At 45.0% G+C, this 15,527-nt stretch overlaps 1 protein-coding gene across 20 annotated transcripts in view; it reads left to right on the top strand.

Annotated features, from left to right (window-relative positions):
- TANC2 (tetratricopeptide repeat, ankyrin repeat and coiled-coil containing 2) overlaps positions 1-15,527 on the top strand; it is a 248,943-nt gene that overhangs the window by 193,889 nt on the left and 39,527 nt on the right. For all 20 annotated transcript variants that reach the window (XM_075775485.1, XM_075775496.1, XM_075775498.1 and 17 more), the window contains 3 exons: positions 199-430; positions 3,214-3,380; positions 5,431-6,038. In XM_075775485.1, the coding sequence (XP_075631600.1) occupies positions 199-430; positions 3,214-3,380; positions 5,431-6,038 (1,007 nt within the window). The remainder of the gene's footprint in view (positions 1-198; positions 431-3,213; positions 3,381-5,430; positions 6,039-15,527) is intronic.

Below are 15,527 nucleotides of genomic sequence, written 5' to 3'. Positions count from 1 at the left end.
TCATTTTTCAGGATCAGTGCCTGTTTTTACCAACTGATTCGTCTGGATTCTTGTCACGGGCAGTTAACACTTGGTACTCTTAAAGACTTCGCCTGCCAGAGTACATCAAACTCACCAAACAAAAAATGCTGCTTTTAACAACTCGCCTGACTCACATCTGATGAAGATGCATTTTTTTTTTTGTTTTCTCTTTGCTAGGTTGTCGCTTATCACTACTGCCAGGCTGACAATGCCTACACCTGCCTGGTGCCGGAGTTTGTGCACAACGTGGCCGCCCTGCTCTGCCGCTCGCCGCAGTTCGTCGCCTACAGGGAGCAGCTCCTGCGCGAGCCCCACCTGCAGAGCATGCTCAGCCTCAGGTCCTGCGTGCAAGACCCCATGGCCTCCTTCCGCCGGGGAGTCCTGGAGCCCTTGGAAAATCTGCACAAAGGTATTGTAATGACGCTCCCCACGCCTCCCCTGAGCTCCCGCACAGATTTTTTTGGTTATTATTATTTTTAAAATGCTGCTTAGTTGCATCTGGGCTTTTAAAAGAAGCAAGAGATTAATCCTTCCACATGGCATCTCAAGAGCTGCAGGAAGACGTGGGATGTGGAGGAGCTGAGGATATGCCAGCATGCTTGTTTGGAAGCGAGGGGTCAGCCACCCCTCTCCTCCTGATGTGCAGTTCGGGGCTGGAGATGCACTGCTAATGACGGCGTGCATTTGGCTTTGTCTTTTCTTGCTTTCTTCCACATCCTGAACCTGGCCTCGCAGTTCTGAAGGTGAAAGCAAGAAACAGTTTCCATGCACAGCCCTGCTTATGGCAACGTGTTCTGATTTATTTGTTTAGGAGGCGAACGTTTTTCCCTTTCCCTGCCATTATTTAGTAGGCTTTTGAGAATTTGAAGCTTTCACTAAAAAAGCTGATGCCATAAAAGTCTATAGGTGCCCTGTGTAAAGCTTTTAGGAGAACTGGTAACAAGCCTTATCCTGATTACGGGCTTGCAGCATTGGTTTTATCTCCTCCTCTTTCTTTCCTCTGCAAGATATAACTAATTAGTTGTGACAATCGCTAAATTTAAGATCTTTGCTTGTTGCCATGAAAACTGTCAGAACGTTGCAGAGTTCAGGACCATTGTCCTGCAAAACGATGTTTATTGAAATGGCGTGCTGCAAGTTGGCTGCAAAAATAGTTCAGATAATTTTCTGTTACCACCGTACATGTGACAGTGTAGGAGCCAACGTGAAATAGATGCAGCTTCTACCAGATTCAAAACCCTGTTGATCAAACCAGTTCTTCAAAACACAGTGTCCAGGTTCTGAGCAGCAGCATCTGGGTCCGACATGCGTGGTTCCACCAGGCACAAAGAACACGTAGCGCCAGCACAGCTTGACAGCAGTTGATTTTCCTGGCATGGAGAAATGTCACCGTAGGAGTAGCATGGCTACTCTCTCCTCCCAACACTCTTGGCAAAAAAAAAAAAAAAAAAAAAAGCATTTAGGAACTGCTGCTCTAAAGGAAAATAATTTGTAGTTATTACAGTAACTCCCTGGGAGGTATTCCAGCTATTGAATTCAGAGCATTTCGGAGGATGCTTATTTTTCTTGCCAAGCAGATTGACCCCCATCTGGTCCTAAGTTCGGGGGGGGGGGTGGAAAAATTTTATATAAAAGCTTTTTTTTTTCCTCCCCCTTTCCTCTTGGGCTCTGCACTCAACACAGCTCCAATGGAGCCAACAATCAGGACTCCCATCTTTCTTTCAGCCTTGCTGATCGAGAGCGCTGGAAAGCTAATTTGCACCGAGTGTTTTGTAACAAAATGAACAGTGTCTGGAAATTGGTTTTAAAATATATAACATTTAAGACTCTGTAAATATATCAGCAGGTCTTTTACAAGGTGCTGTTGAAGCTTTAATGCTACTGGGACAAAATTATTGCGCAGCCGTTAATGGTGAATGTCACTGAGAAAGTTAGATTCATGTTTCTTAAATTTTTATTTTTTTCTTAATTTCAAGGAATCTAAATAATATATAGGAGAACAAAGTTCTGATTCTTCCCCCACTCCCTGCTTTCTCTTCTCTCCCTCAGGCTTTATGAGAAACACGAGATGTGGGTATAAAACTCAGGGACTATGTTCACTCCAAGATTTCAGAAAGCCATAAAGTGTATTTTCTAGTGTACCTAATAATCCTACTGAGAAGTTAAATGAAGAAGGATCTCTGGTAATTTTAGTGCAGACTATGTGGGTTTTCGTACGGATGTTAACGGTACGTTAGGAGATAAACACACCTTGGTAACTTAAGGCAAGGACGAGATGGGATTTTGGCGCTCAGCAGTACCAAACACAAGGTGTTTACGAATTCCTGTTCTCCCTGGAACACCACAGAGACTGCTCGTGTCATCGATGAACACTTTGTGCTGGGTTTTTGTAGAAAATTTCCTGTTGCAATTTAAAGTCAAAGGGAAAAGCTAACCTGTTACTGGGAAGACCAAGCTTTTTGATAGCAGGATTTATCTGTAGTACTTTACAAAGGAGAGCAAACTTTATACAGATCAGAATCTGTAGTACATGTTAATAGCATATGCCAGCAATAAATTCTTGTTTCCCACCCAGTTTTGAGTCTATTAGGCAAGATTACCTTTGAGAAGATACCACTCTCAGCGTCTGACGCAGAAACACTGACTTCATTGTCTACATCAGTTTGGTTACTGTATTCACCAGCAGCAAAAATATCCTGTTTAATAAGTCCATGATTTGCTTTTTGTAGGATCTAGAGGTGTTGGGGAGGTGAGTTTCTTGGTGAATGTTTATTTAGCGGTTGCTAAAATTAAGACAGGCTGACATCAGGGTGAGACTTTAATACCAGAACTATAGAGAACCGCTAATAATGTGTTTATTAACACCTATCAGAAAGATACTGATTCACATCAAACAACATCAGACTTTGAGGAAGAGGTAATTTTTAAAAAGGGGACTAGCTATTTTATCTGTGGGATATCACAGTTGTCTATGTCATAACTAGAATACATATTTTATATGAATTTGTTGTGTATGTGTGGGACTATCTAATGTGCAATTACTGTATCGTGAGAAAGGTGCTGCTGCTGTGTCTTTTTGCTTCTTTAGCAATGTCTGATGATGCTTTAAAACGCTGTAGTAACTTGGCTGTACATCACAGTCACATGTCTAACCTTTCAAATAAATGCTTTTTCTTTTTCTCCTTCTTTCAGAGAGGAAGATCCCTGATGAAGATTTCATCATATTAATTGATGGTTTAAACGAGGCTGAATTTCACAAGCCAGATTATGGAGACACCATAGTATCGTTTCTGAGCAAAATGATTGGAAAATTCCCTTCCTGGCTGAAGCTGGTAGTGACAGTCAGGACAAGTCTACAGGTATGCTGAGACCAAGAATTGTGATAAACTGTGTCGTTGTCACGACGGGCTTTGATAAAGAAGGTCTTAGTGGATATCTGGATTTGCTTAAGACCCTTTGTTTCAGGTTACCCTTTGGGCTCTTTTGTACTTGGATTTACGTTCATGTCCCCAAACTCACTCTACAGCATTGCAAGGATCTGATCCAGCATCACTTGCTCATGTTAATAAATGTTCATCAGGAAATAGTTGAGTTCATGTGAGTGAGACAGCTCACGTGCCAACGGCCTCCTTACTCACCAAGCGTATCAGGAGGGTAGGGCCTGATGTCTGTCAGCCTGCGCTGCTCGAGAACGTCCGCTCCTCTGTGTGGAAGGGTGCAGGAGTGCATATCTTCATACCCCTTCTGCAGTTGCTTCAGTCTGGAGAAGTCAGTGCTGGGGCAAGACATTATTCAGCTCAATGAAGAATATCTTGGGCAGGTGCTGAAGCTCTAAGCTGAATGTTGTTTGGGTTATTCTCGAGTATTTCGATTTTAGTTTGCAGCTGGGCAGGTTTTTACCTTCAGCCTGTCCTTAGCCGCTCATCACCCCTCTCTTGGCATAAGGATTAAGCTGACCTTAGTTTGTTGGCTCAACTGCTCAGCTGAATGGAGCAAGCTGGGAAGCAAACACAGTGACCCCGTTAGGACAGATCGGCTCTTTCAGCTGTTTCACAGTAGAGCTGGTTGATTTGCAGCATCACTTGTGGGAACATCCACACTGAGCGCCGGAGCCAGGAGCCCCAAGGAGATGCACGTCGGAGGGGTGGGACACGCGTTTGGGAGCCAGCTCAGAGCCGCTCTTCAGCAGGACCAGCTGCTCCGGGCAGAAGGGCGTGTCTGCAGCGCTACGTTTCTCATTTTTTTTCATTATTAGCCATTTTTTTATTAGCACAGGGCTGCACAGTTCATTTTTATGGAGCTCCATTAAGCGGTTTTACTGAGAGTTGCTAATATTTACTGCGATCCACGGGTTGATTTACTGTGGTGGTCCTGGCAGGGAGCTGAGTGCTGGCTCCAGCTCCATCAAGGCAGCCAGCCGCCGCATGCTGCCTTTGTGGCTGGGAACGGCAGCTGCTCCCCAGGACACCAGGAGAGCACAGGCTATCTGCTGCTTTGTGCTGCAGTTCTTTTTTTTGCTCAGTAATGGAGTAGATTAAACATCATTTGGAAGAAATGTTTTTGTAATTGTAAGTAAATTGCATCTCTATGACTTGAATTCCTCATTTAATTATGGTTTTTGCAGCCCTACAGTCTTTACTGCAAGCTTTAGTTTTGCACTGTGCTCACCCTCTTTAATTTTTTTTTTTTTTTTTCTGGAGAGTTCATGGCTTGTCCTGAATCTGCCTTGTCCAGCTCCATTGCGTCATTTTTCCCCTCTTCGCAGTGACTGAGAGCCCACAGCACAAGAATTCGTTTGGAAAGGCCTTTGATGATCTTTGGGTTATGTTGCATAAGCATCATCAGTGAGCTCAGCAGATGAGAGAATCCCTAGCCCCACTATCCTGCAGCAGAGACGTATTTATTTTGCCCTGGAAAACATTTGCTATTATCCGTCCTGATGTTTCCGTGCGTTTCCCTGTTGATAGCAGCTGTGTGATACAGGAGCGCACTCCCGGGGAGGTATTTAGCTCAGCTGCAGCAAAATTTCTTCTGGCCTCAGATCTGTCATCTGGTTCTCCATCCCTCTGGCATGACAGCAGAAGGGGTGTTGTGTCGATGCATGGTTGGGATGGGGTAGGAATAACAAGGGCACAGCTCTGTGTGAATTTTCCAGCCCTTTCCTTGGATGCGGTATTAGGAATAGTGTCCTTAATCTTTATTTCAGTCATGTTTCTCATGCAACCTACTTGATTATAGATGAGATTGTGAGGTCCTGAGGGCACAAACTGCCATCTTGTGTGCTCGCCCTGATGGAAGAGGTCTTAAAGGAGTCTCAAAGGTGCTATTGTAATATGAATTAAGTTTACTTAATGAATAATAAACACTGCCAGCATGAGTATCCTTTTTTTTTCCATTCTTTCTTTGTAGGAAATAATTAAGCTGTTGCCCTTCCACCGAATATTTTTGGATAGACTGGAAGAGAATGAAGCCATAGACCAGGACCTGCAGGCATACATCCTTCATCGGATACACAGCAGCTCGGAGATCCAGAACAACATCTCGCTTAACGGCAAAATGGACAACACTACGTTTGGCAAACTCAGTTCTCACCTGAAGACCTTAAGCCAAGGGTCCTATTTGTACCTAAAACTCACTTTTGATCTCATAGAGAAAGGATACCTAGTACTGAAAAGCTCCAGCTACAAAGTAGTCCCAGTGTCTCTGTCAGAAGTTTACCTGTTGCAGTGCAATATGAAGTTCCCAACGCAGTCTTCCTTTGATCGGGTTATGCCTCTCTTGAATGTGGCAGTGGCATCTCTGCATCCATTAACAGACGAACATATTTTTCAGGCCATTAATGCAGGTAACATTGAGGGCACTTTGGAGTGGGATGACTTTCAGCAGAGGATGGAGAACCTTTCTATGTTTCTTATCAAACGTAGAGATATGACACGAATGTTTGTTCATCCCTCTTTCCGAGAATGGCTTATTTGGAGAGAAGAAGGTGAAAAGACCAAGTTTCTCTGTGATCCTAGGTAAGCAAACGCTCTGAGAAATCAGAGTTTACAAATGTGTTCGTCTGATACTGTTAACCTGAATCGTTTCATTTTACCCAGTTGCACACGGATGCGTCTTACCTGCCTTTGGTCTGTCTGCGCTGTAGATCTCTACCTCTGTACTAGTCACCTTAGTTCTCTGGGTTGTTCATGAAAAGGAAGCAGCAGTCCCTGGGCACACAACTAACTTGGAAAACCTAATAGTCGTCTTCAGAATGAGAGGAGCTGTTCCTCAGAAGGTCCCAGGTTGACTAGCTCCGTGCAGGCAGCACCAGGGATGTCTGCATCTTGGCAGATTACTCCTGCCAGCTCAGTCTGGAGAGGGGGAATCATCCTCCCTTTCTCCAAAGGTACCGAAACCACGTGAAGTAGAGGATAAGGAGGTGAAAGATGAACAGTGTGGATGTGTCTTTTGCAGTTGGCTTCTTTCTGAAGTTGTGTTCCTTGTAGTCCTACTAAATGTCTTTTTGAAAACAAAATAAGGAAAAGAATCAGTCTCTAGCAATTCTGGACTGTAAATGCATCCATAATCTCCATCCTGATAGCAGCTGAGTTCCTGGCTTAGCTCACAGGGAACAGAATTTAATCGTGGTTAGATTCATATTCTCGAAACCAAATGATCACTATTAATGACGTTATCTTTGTTTCTACTGAAGAGTGGAAACAGACACTTTGACTGTAATTCTAGTAGTTTATCCCCATAAGCTTTGCTCCATTTGGCCTGCCCATTTCCTAAAATATGATTATAAAAATCAGGGAAGCACTCAGATTCAAAGCCCCGTCAGTGCATCTCCCAGACCCTGTGGTCAGTCTGAAGAAAATGTGATGGTATCTGCTGGACCTGAGTAGCCACCTGGCTGATGAAAGCAGCTGTAGCTGTTAGCAGCATCAGAGTAATTTACCACTTCAAATTTTGTGGTAAGCAGGCTGCAGTAGAAAAATACTATAAAGCTCCTCCCAACGGGCATCTTCGCCATTTTAGGAGGTTCTACACAATAGTCCTATGGAGCAAACCCTTTGTAAAGCATCTCACAGCAGCAGGTGTCTTTATATCAATCAATGTTACTTATTTAATCTCCTTCCTCGGAGTCATTAAGTGCTTGTCACTGCGTAGTGCTTTTCCACCCTGTTTGCAATGCTTGTGCGGTGCTTGCGCCTGTGGAGCTGAGGGCTTGCTCCCTCCCAGTCGCTCCCGCTTGGCGCTACTGGTTTTGTCTGGTCCCTGTGGTTTTGGCTGGCCTGGCTGTAAGAGAGCTTGTCGGCAGCCGGGGAGGGGATGGCAGCCAGCATGCCTGGCAATTATCGCTAATCACACAGCACTTGCCATAACGAACCATAATGAGAACAACTCAGAAAAATCCTTTGTTACCACGAAAATAAAATTAAGGTGCAGGATGCTTACCTGGTGGGTAAGACACCTGCGTGCAGTAGCGATGTCTGTGGCTGGGTGACGTGGGGGCTTTGGCCCTCTGGGTCCAGAAATACACAGCGATGGGTAAGGGTGTTCTCAGAATGCCAAATTCAAGATGAAACTCAAACATATTGCATTTTAGGTGGTTTCGCAGTGAAACCAGGTGTGCAGCTGTGTGTGATTTTAGCACGAAGGCACAAATCAGCCCATATTCGTTCGACAGGGCCCCAGCAACGTGATCGATCTCTGCTCAGCGTTCGGGTTTGGTGCTGCCTTTCACGAACATCAGGAACGCGTCGCGCTGCCCTCAGGACGGTTCAGGAGACTTGCAGGCATCACTTCTTGTCCCATATGTGGCATTTCACACGATAAATTAATGGCGACTTTAAAGCGTACGGGGAGCGCTCGTGCTCTTTGCAAGCAGGGAGCCCCTGCAGACCTAACCCGACTCCGCTCTTTGCCACTGGTGAAAAGGGAGTTACGATGCATATTCCCACTGCCTTGAGTGTGAGTCCATACGTACTGGAGGACTAATAAATATCTCAGCTGTATAATGTGCACTAATTGCGTTATACTCTGATGGTTGATAATGAAACAGGATACATTTCAGCAATTAATAGAGAGGACCCTCTGAGATTCAGCTTTTGCACTCCTCAAAATCCTTCTGTCCAGCTCTCGGGGAAGAGCTAATACTGAGATGTTGAGCTCAGAGCATGGTAAACCCATAGCGACGATTAAGATAAGTAATGATTTTTCATTTTATTTCTTCTAAAAGAAGCACAGCTTGCTACTGCCAGAGCTCATAGGAGAAGCCTATGAAAATTTGCCTGGGTCTGGTTTGTTACAGCGAGTTTGATTTCTTTCTGCTCGCTTGGGAATTGAGAAGACATGGCAACTGTATGGGCTGCTCCCAGAGTTCATCATCCGATGCTGCAGAAATGCGCCGTTAACGTGAAGCCTGTTGACCTCGCCATGTTGATACGTAAAGAGTCAGGTTGCTGGGGCTGACTTTTTCCCCAGGAGAAGAGCTTTGAAGTGAAATGTGTTTTTGTGAAGCTGCTTTTAATTGACTTACCCTGACAGAGTGTCCAGGTGTGAAGACGTTACAAAGGAAATTGGGATAATGGGTCTTGTGTCTGTGGCACTGCAGCTGGAGTAATTTTCCTCGTTTCATTAATGAGAGTGAGTTCCCATGTTCTCGGAAGCACAGAAAAGAGGGGAGAGGAAGACCACAATGTCCAGAAATCATGACATTTTTCTACACTTTTAAGATAAACAGCAGATCTCCATCCTCCAGATTTTGATGTTAGCCTGTTGAGGTGCTAACCCTCTTCTTTGAACACTCACCGTGGTTTGCTGTCCAAAGCAAAGGCTGATTGGCGTGGAAGGGGCACGCTATCGCTGCAGGCTATCCCGCAGGGGAGCCCGCCCAGCAGCCACCGTTGCTTAATAACGGCACCAAAAAAGCGTTTGTCAGAGTGTTTAAGCAGCATTGCACTAATGACTTCCCCAGCATGTCGGTGTAGCACTATTAACCAAGCATCTTAGTTGACAGATAACATAAAACATTTTAGGGAAAGACCCAATCCTTTGTGACTTGGTGCATGCAGAAAATGGTTATTGTTGTACGTTCAGTCTTACACTTGTATTTTGTAACCTAAATTCTGCTATAATGCTGTGCTGTTTTCTGCCTAGGCTTAATCAGAAACTTCTATGCAATTATTTTCCAGGCTTTTACAATGCTAATAAAATGTTTTATCCCTGTACTGCTGATGAAGGGACTGAGAGAGAGACAGAAGTACATTGATGTGCGTTGGCAAGGCAGTAAAAGACTTGTAGTCAGATATGGACCCCAGAAGTGAAATTATCCAGATTTAAGTATCAACATCTGAGTTACTTGTCTAGACTTGCTTTATAGTCAGAGGAGAGAAATTAATTTCATCATGAGCTAAAAGGCTAAAATAGGTCAGATGAAGAGTGCCTGGGAAGTGTCGTCTCGTGTTGATTTATGAAGGGAGCTCGGGGTGACGCGCTCACCAGGAGATGTCTCCAGTATTGACAAATAAAACTGGATGGGATGAATTCTGTCCAGGCTGCTCTTCTAACCATTACACAGGGTTTTGAGGTAGACTCACAGATTTTCTTTTCGTGTACAGGAAAACTAAGGAAGGAAAAAAAAATACTCTCTATGCTGTTGCACACATATGACTCTCTTCATTTGGGCTTTTGCTTCTCAGGGTGGCACTGGACCACCCGGCGTTGTGCGTGCTGGTGGTGTGTGCCCTGTTGTCGCTGCTCGGTCTGGAGCAGGGTAGAAACAGGCTTTTTGTCCGCACTGCTCAGGGAACTTCCCAGCATCCGCGGGACCTTAGCAAAATGAAGCATTTAGATCTTCACCTCAAGTGCTTCACCTCTGGCTTGGACTCATCTCACATAGTTTGGATGCTTGCAATCCACGCGTCTTTCCGCAGGCAGTCTCTCCGAGTCCTGCAGTACGTGAAGCAATGCATCTGGCCTGTTTCTGCCGTTGGGCGAATCCCACACGCCATCCCCTCCGCTGCCTGGAGGGCGGTCCAGGGCGACTCGCTCAGGCACGGACATGCCGCTCCTGGGGAGGTGACCTGTGCCGTGCTGCGACTCGGAGAAACGGGACGCTGCAGAGGTGATGCCTTCGGCGTAGGCTTGCCTCTGCTTGCTGAACTCTGGAAGTGCAGCCCGAGGTGTTTCTCCCACCCGGAGCTGCAGTGTTGATAGGCAGAGCTGGGCTTTATTAAGGCCAGAGTGAGCATAATGAAGAATGCTTTTTGTCTGCAGAAATTAAACTGTTCCTTAAGATGACGAAGGCTCTGTTCTGCTTCTGACTCCTTGCTGTTGCACAGATGTTTGGTTAACTGCACTTACTCTGTGTTTTTCTGTGTGATGGGGAGGGCAGCTCATATTTTTCCTTCCGCAATAAGACAACGGCAAGGATAGCCGTCACCAATGTGATGATGGAGGAGAGTGTCCTGGTAGAGAACTTGGGAGGAATATCCTGCACAGAGGACATTTTCACTGTGTGGAGATGCAGAGCTGTTCTCATGGATACTACAGATGTGGTGCTCGTCTGAAATCCTCGACATCTGTGGCCGGGTTTCCAGAAAAGCTGAATGTTCAGGAATGTAGAGAGACCCGGCAGGCATTTGGCATCTCTCAAAATCAGGGTGTTGGTGCCTTGTTCAGCGATGGCACCGCTGGGCTGAGCTGACTCTGAAGTCCAAGCTTGGAAATACCGCGTGAGGAATCGATACTCTGCAATAAGCGTTCTCTTCAGTGCACCAGGACTTTATCAGGCAGCTCCTGCTCATTGCGTTTATTAGAAGATATCTAATAATTTGGAATATCACCAAAAAAATAATCAGGGAGGGGTACTGGTGGCTCTGTCGCTGAGGTTTAGGGCAACTCCTCATCTCTTCTCTTCTACAAAAAACACCAAATCTGTCCCCAAAACCCCAAATAAAGGCACCCCGCGTGGATTAGCATGCAGCAGCAATCCAAACAGAAGCATGCATCTCTAATCCAACACGCTGAGTTGCCATGGTTTCTAGCAGAGCTGTCTTTTAATACAATACAGTGTAGGTATTTTGCATTTTCCTTTTTCTCTTGGGAGGCGTGCTGCAAGTGGAGACTTTTCCTACACAAAATTAATGTTTTTATATATTACCCAGCAAAATGATAGAGCGTATACATTAGAAAAAAAATAAAGGTGGTTTTTTTTTTCATTTTTATGGAATGCTCAATCGATTGACCAATAACAATCCCCGGTCAAGAGATAATTAATTTAGAAAGTTTGGAGGAGAACAAGTTGGTGAAAATGATATTTATAAAAATTCAGGGATAAACCAGAGAGCTTTAAATGGGGAGTGGGTCCTCAGCTTCTTGAAAATTATCCACAGTTAGCTCCTCCTTATGTAGCTCGCTTTGTCATTATGGTGTATGAATTAGTTGACTTCCTTCCTCTTTTATATTCTAAGGTTCTGAAAAGCTCTTAAAATACACTCTGCTTTATTGTTAGCTGAAATGATCAAGTGTTCACCAAAACTCAGGCTATGTCTTAAGTGTTTTCTCTGCATTCATGTGGGATGGATTTTACTCAGCGAAGCAAAGGTGCTATTTGAATTCAAGGGGAGGCAAAATAATGAGTTTAGGATTTATTTGAATCCCTTATATACTTACACGGAAAATTAAAAATAATGCAGTGCCCACTAGCGCCTTGTGAGGATGGAGATGAAATAATAAGATTTTCACAAACGGTCGGCAGTCGGTGGCAAGCCCAGCTCTCGAGGCGCAGCAGGGAGCTGAGCACTGCTGCTTCCATTATTATTTTGCATTGCTTTACCATTGGAGTTGCCTCTCTTAACGTGTTTTTTGTGGCTTCGGAGTGCCAGTCTTTTAGCTCTGCTGGTGCTGTAGCTGTAGCTCACACTGGGCTTTTCTGAGTGCCCGCAGGTGCCCGTACGCGCCAGCACTCGGAGCATCGGCAGAAGCAGGAGGGATGCGTTGTCATTTGCTGTTTTGCCGTCTCCAGCTGCGGGCTGATGCCACGTCACCCGAGTGCACGAGGTCAGGTTTGTCCCTCGCCCGGCCTGCGGTCCAGTCGTCTGCCCTTGTGCACGGCCTGTGCTGAGCTGGTATAATGAATTACCAAATCCCTGGGGATCTCGTGTTTTAAGATCGTTTCCACAGCTCTGATTTTGGCAGAAGTGTGGAGCATGGTAGAAGCGGTGGCTTACCTGTGATTTGGGGCAGGGCTATACCCATCGTGTAAGAACAACAGCACAGTGTTTCTTGCTCTTTTCATTTACTCCTCGAGCAGACCGTAGTGAGTGCCAGATTTTTGAATCACAAAGATGAATCCATCATGATGTCCTCCAGTTAATTGAGGGGCAAACAATCTGTTCACCAAGCGGTAGAGACCTGATGGAGTGCCGACTCTGAGAATACAGCTTCTAGGCTTCCCATATGACTTCCAGAATAAAGTTTTCTGACTCCGTTGCTCGTACCCTAGTACGTTTTGAAATGTAAAAAGAATGGGCAATAGCTCAACAAAATACGTAGGAAACTTATTTTATGAACATATCCACGTCACCAACATCTCTAGACGTTAACTCTAATCTCGTGCAGAAATACAGAGCTAAAAAATAAATTATTAAAGCCGTTGGTTGGGCATCTGTAACGGGGACTTCTCTGAGCATCAGAAGTTAATGCTTGTGTAATACAGGGCTCAGGACGGGCGGCGCGCAGAAGAGAAGGAAACTTGAACTCGTTCACGTGGTGGCTCTGTGTCTAACGAAGCGATGAAGTGGCTTCGCTGCAGAATTTTCCTCTGAAATTTGGGCAGGGCTGCAGCTGCAGCATCAGTTGGAACAGAAGAGGAGAAGTGGGAGACAGATTATAAATCATGACAGATGAGATGGAGACCAGATGTGATCGCTACCACCAGAAAGGACATCAGCAGAGCAGCTTGTTTTAACTGGCTCATTGGACATGCAGCCTAAGCATTCGGATGCAGAGGGGGTTTGAATATATTTAGTGTCTTGAGTTACTGTCCTCATAAAAATCTTTTCTTTTTCTTTTCTTCTGTACTGTAAACTTCTGTATGCCGTACCATTTTCACATCTAAATGGAAGAAAGTATTCACGGAATAATTCATTCTGTGGCACTGAGCCACCGAGAAGAGAGAAGTGGAGTTAATCGGAGGCAATATCAATGCTGACTGAAGAAATAAATGTTGCTTAATTTCTCCTGTTATTTCATTCCTCAAATCTTAAGACCCACTTACGGAGCAAAGCCACCTTCCGACAGTTCAGGAGAGAGCAGCCCTGACTTTGTTCCATCCTGCTTCTTCCCTGGTCGTTTACTCGTGATCAGAGCGGCAGTAAAGCACTTCCAAATCACATTCCCCATTCTGCTGTAACCCCATCTATTTTGAATTATGTCAGGTTGAATGAGAACAGAACGTGTATCACCACTGGTATTTTGAGATCTTCTCTGTATGTTAACTGTGTAGTCACTGGAGAGCTTCCTGAAAGATCTTGTTCTTCATTTTACCCATCCAACATATTTATTAAATATGCCAGCAGTCTTTTCACACTGCTCTTGGACAACGCTTCTTTTCTCTGAATATAAAGTAATCTGTTCCTGGCAACCAGCAGATTTTGTGAAAAGCCTTATGAACTGAACGGAGACGAGGGAATTGCATCTCTGCTCTCTGGGTCTGGTTTTTTAAATCTCATTAAGTCAGGGCCCGTAAGCATTTGGAAATGCTTTTTTTCTCTCCTTTATCCTTCCTTTTCTGTTCTATATTTTTTAAATCATTGTCAGTATCTTTTGTTACCTTAAATCTGAAGGGTGCCATCAGAGTTGTCTGGTTTTCCTCTTTGCTGCTTCTCTTGGCAGTCCCCGGCGCCCGGCTGCAGTTGTTTCACGTAGTGTAGAGGTTCTCCAGGATCAGCTCCTGACACGGAGGCAGCTCTGTTATCCTGGGTAAACTGCAGATGAACTCTTTCTGCCTGATAGCCAAGTATGTAACGTAATCGGAGACATGCATTCCCCATCCTTGATAAAATATGGGTGCAGCACGGTTAGTACCTAGGGAATTTTTAACAGACAGCCTTGAGAAATAAAAATGAGACTGGGATTGCGAGCGGATCTGCAGCGTACTTTCTGTTTCAGCTGAGCTGCATCACTGAGGTCATTGCCATTACATCTGCCAAAGTTACTCGAATAAACTTCCTACCTGAATGATACGGCTGTGGATGCTGTTAATACCACACCAGAGGTAAGGAGCTTTCCAGCTTATTCAAAGTTAGGAGTCATTAAGCACAAATGCTCTAAAGCATCTCTTAGCGCTGCAGATCTTGTTAACTGCTGCTTGTTCCTCTCCTGGCCGCGTCTCACGCACGCTCGATCAGCCTCCCCTCCCTGGGGCTGAGGACATGGGGCAAGGCAGCGCTGGCTGCATTTGGAGCTTGTGTTTCTTGAGCACGTCCCTCTAGACGTGAATGGGATTGGACCTGTGCAGATGGTATTGGTTTGACTGGTGTTCAGTCACACCCTGGCAATGAAGAAACATCCAGCGAGCCTATTGATTTTATGAGATGTCAGAAACGTTAAAGTCCTCCATCACCAAGATGCTGTTACTTAAATTAAAATTACTCTTAAGGACAGGCCAGACGCCGTTAAGTGATTCCATTTCTGCTTTTCAAATGCTCACAGAGTGATTCGTGTAATTCTTTAGCTCTCCTTTGCACAAATCATGGGTTTGCGGCTTTTACTGCTTAGACTACACGAGGCTGTGGGGAATGGTAACGAAGCACTAAGAGTTAGGACGATGACTGGATGTGGATTTTTTTTGTGCAGTGCTTTGTTTCCCGTAAACCAGAAGTAGTCAGTCTAGCACTTCTGCTTGGCGGCAATAACATCATGGTTTGAAATATGAAATTATGATCAGACCTGCTTCAGTGAAGCCGGGGTTCTGGACTTGGTATGCAAGTCTATGGCTCGTGTGTCTGTTGGCGCGTGGGTTGCGCCTTACCCGCACTGGACTTGGTTTGCAGGTCTAACCGACGCACCTATTGGTGTATGGATTGAGCCTTATCATCTGCACTATGAACGAGTATGCTTAGATAATCCTATATAGCCCCCTTTAGCCTGGAAATCTCATGTTTAATACTCAGAATGATGGATTTCTAACGGTTGAGGCCATTAGGTGTTCCTCTGTGTGATGAACAGTCGTGATTACAGTATGAGTGAGTCAGTGCAAATAAGTCAACTGTTGGGTGAAGAAAGCAAGCAGCAGCCGTGCTGGCACAGGTCTCTTGTCCCGCTCATCAGGAAGTATGTCTGCAGTTTCCTAAAGCAGCTAGAATCGGTAGCACGTTGCTTCCGTGGCCTTCTAGGCAGGTTGATGGGTTTTGATCAGATACGCCATAGCTTGTCTGACTGCAGTGAGGTCTGACCCGAGGGATGGAAGAATTTTTCTTGGCTTTGAACTTGGCTGTCCCAGATAGCTCAGCAAA

Source organism: Balearica regulorum, chromosome 24 (genome assembly GCF_011004875.1).
Source record: "Balearica regulorum gibbericeps isolate bBalReg1 chromosome 24, bBalReg1.pri, whole genome shotgun sequence".
Lineage (NCBI taxonomy): Eukaryota > Metazoa > Chordata > Aves > Gruiformes > Gruidae > Balearica > Balearica regulorum.
The sequence above is the reverse complement of the archived record's forward strand: the minus strand, read 5'-3'. Positions and strand labels throughout refer to the sequence as shown.